The 3,503-nt window shown below is 42.5% G+C and overlaps 1 protein-coding gene across 1 annotated transcript; it reads right to left on the reverse strand.

Annotated features, from left to right (window-relative positions):
• Positions 1 to 984, reverse strand: LOC124138621. Its single transcript, XM_046505357.1, has one exon. It carries the CDS (start codon positions 982 to 984, stop codon positions 1 to 3), a length of 984 nt encoding a protein of 327 aa, XP_046361313.1.
• Between the last annotated feature and the right edge of the window lie 2,519 nt (positions 985 to 3,503).

Genomic DNA, 3,503 nt, shown 5'->3' on the forward strand with positions numbered 1-3,503 from the left:
CTAAGTGGCTATTAGTCCAGTGTCCATCATTGGTAAATTGGTTCCAAACTTGTGCTGACCAGTGCTGCTCCTCCACCCATGTTGTGACATAGTCCATGAACTTGACGGCGGCATCATCACCTGGGGTGCATCAGCAGTAGCGTCCACGTCCAACCAGACATTGTCGACCTGATGAATGGGTGCAAGAGGAAGAGCCTTAGCTCTCTCAGATAGCTTCGGAAAGTCGGCATCATTCTTGTAACGAGAGACAAGTCCAAGGTGCTGAATTCTCCTCCACAGAGCCTGGGAAAAGTGAAAATAACATCCACGTATCTGAATGTTATCAAACACGGCTAATGCTGCATTGGCGACGGCTTTCTCAAAGTCTATCTGAAGAATCTGGGGCTGGAGGTTGAGATGCAGTCTCTCAGTTTCTGTCTTCAGTAAACGGAAGGCTGTTGTGTAGGTTTCGTGTGACTTGTTGGGCAGAAGAAAGTACACTAATGGATGCATAATTCCTTGAACCTCTGCATGGATGGGGTATGTTTGTAGAAACAAACAAGGTGATGAAAAGAAAGTTCCGTCAGCATACATGATGTCCGCATTGCACAAATGTTCTAATTTCTCTCTTGTGGCAAAGATAAGAATCTTGCCATGGTCAGCAATCAGAAACTGTTCTCCTGCGTCCGTTCTTGTCCAGGTTTCTTCCAAGGCAACTGTTGATCTGGTCTTTCGAAGTCTGGGTATGTTCTTCTGTCTTTCCCTGTACATAGGTGACCTCATGCTGTCAAAAGTTGGAAAATGGCAGAGATATTCCCCAGGAACTTCATCACCATGTCGTCTGAGGTTGGCCAGTTCATCAGCATAAATGCGTGGGATAGGCGTGGTCTCATTTCTGGCACGACCAAGAAGCTTGCTTCTAAAGGCATCAACATGATTGAGATAAGGAGCTGATTGGTGATTGTGTTCTGGGCCGATCTTTACTAGTCTGTCCACAACTGTCATAATGTTTTCCTTGTAAGTAGCCTCAGTACACCTACAGTAGGACTGCATCATTCTTCTTTCTGTTCACTCTAAACTTGTAACCTCCATGATAAGCAGGGGTGCCCCCGGTTTCCTAACTGCAAGGCCTGGATTCACAGCGGAAATGACGTCATCATTACACATTACCAGGAAAATGGCGACCGGCTGGTTCCTTTTTCATTTTGGGAAACAGGTGGAAGTCTGACGGGGCCAAATCGGGTGAATAAGGGGGATGGTCAATGAGTTCGAAGCCACAATCATGGATCGCTGACATGGCAAGCACCGATTTGTGAACAGGAACATTGTCTTGGTGGAACATGACTCCTTTTGTGAGCATTTCCCGTCGCTTAGCTTTGATAGCTTCACGCAACTGTCTCAGTAGGTCAGCATAATATCTTCCATTGGTAGTCTGGCCTTTTTCAAGATAGTCAATCAGCAGAATACCCTTGGAATCTGGAGTGATGAATCCAGGTCTAATCCATGGTTAGAAATCGGGCCAAAAAATCATCGGGATCTGCTTAAAAAGGCATAAATTGTCACGGGACGTCAGGAATCTGTCACGTTTCTGATCCACTGTCAAGAGCTTTGGCACCCATCTTGCAGAAACTTTTGTCATTCCCAACTCGTTGGTGATAATGTGCTCAACCCTCTCATGAGAGATGCCCACAACACTGGCAATATGTCGAGTGGTCAATCGTCGATCAACCATCACCATGTCATGCACCGGGGTAATGTTTTCGGGAATGGTTGCTGTTGAAGGCCTTCCTGGACGCGGGTCATCGTCAAGGCTCTCTCTGCCACGCTTGAATTCCGCAGCCCAAATCTTTATAGTGGAAAAGGAAGGGGCATCATCCCCTAAAGTGGAGACCATGTCAGCATGTATCTATGTTGGAGTTAGCCCTTTCAGTTGCAGGTACTTGATGACTGCCCTATAGCCAGTTTTGTCCATTTCTAGTAATTCCAATGGGTAGGTTTACAAGATGGTCTGGTACAAAAACAAAAATAACACTACACTTGCAGTTCTTATGTCTATGATTTATTAAATGATTGTACTTGTTGGTGGCAATACAATTGACATATCCCACTTAGGCTTAGAACTTTTCAGCCAGCCCTCGTAGGTTGCCTCAACTTTTCGGACAAACCTTTTTCGACCAAACACCAAATGGCCTGGCGGGCCAGTGCGCGAAATACGCATATGTCGGAAAGCGCACGTTATATGCCTAATTTAAGTAAGTTAGTATTATATTAGGTTGAGAATTATTGTGTTTTTCAATACATCTTAGACTGGTGAGTCGTCTGCTAGCCCAGCTAGAGATCGAGGATAACCAGCCTGCTCATATTTAGCATAGTAGGAAAGTGTGTCGTCTACTACCCCAGCTGGAGCCATCTGGTAACAATCAATCACAAACCGCCAGTCACCCACTGGCCCATAGCCCCGACAGGTGAATGTCCTCCTATTTTTCACAAATTAAACTACCAGCGGCGGTACAGGAGCATAATTATATCCAATGTCATAAAATACAGAATAATACACCAAGATGGCAGTTTCCATGTAAAGATTAAGTATTTCTATGGTACTTAAATTTATGTACAATAAATCTTGCTAACTGTTCTTAATCTGTAATCTTTTGGGAAGAAAACAGTGGAAAAGTCTGGAAATGGCAGAATCTGACGTAAACCTGACGTATTTTACGTTTAACACTAAAAATGACAGGGACGTGAATTACATCATTAACAGATGAAATAATCTACACACTGATACAATTAAAAACAAGCGTATAGTGGACGAATTCGAAGTCATCTATATCCCCCGCCCATTTTAACGCCCCGTCCCAAACCAGTTAACTGACCCAACATTTATCTTAGCTCATGTCAAAATAGCTGCAATGGAAATTCTAAAATAAACATTTCTAAAACTCCTTAATATCAAATGGCACCAGTACTGTTCAGTATGTGTTTTATATATGGACATGCAATGTTTGGCAAGGAAATATTTCTGCAAAAAATGCCCAGAAATACAAATTTCTAAAATTCATAAATAGCAAACGGCAACAATTCAGCATGTGTCTGATCGATGTGGAAAAATTCATCCGGAATCGAACCCTACCAATATTGTTCTTTAAATCCAACTTGTTGCCATGGAAACGTAACAAATTTCTAAAAGTGCCAGTTCAGTATGTACCTAGTAGACATGCAAAGTTATGTAAGAAAGTATTTAACGTTTTTTGAGTTGTGCTCCGGAAACGAATACCACCCTTATAGGACCTACATGTAAGTCCAATTTGTTGCCATGGAAACGTAAAAAATAAACATTTCTCAAATTCCTAAATAGCAAAGGGCACCCGTTCAGTATGTGTCTGGTAAACATGCAAAGTTTTGTTAGAAAGTATTGAAAGGAGTTTGAGTTGTGCTCCGGAAACTCTACCCTATAGAACCTAAGTCCAACTTGTTGCCATGGCAACATAAAAAATGTAATTTTCTAAAATTCCTAAATAGCAATA

The sequence above is a fragment of the Haliotis rufescens genome, unplaced genomic scaffold (assembly GCF_023055435.1).
Source record: "Haliotis rufescens isolate VD_foot unplaced genomic scaffold, xgHalRufe1.0.p SCAF_17, whole genome shotgun sequence".
Lineage (NCBI taxonomy): Eukaryota > Metazoa > Mollusca > Gastropoda > Lepetellida > Haliotidae > Haliotis > Haliotis rufescens.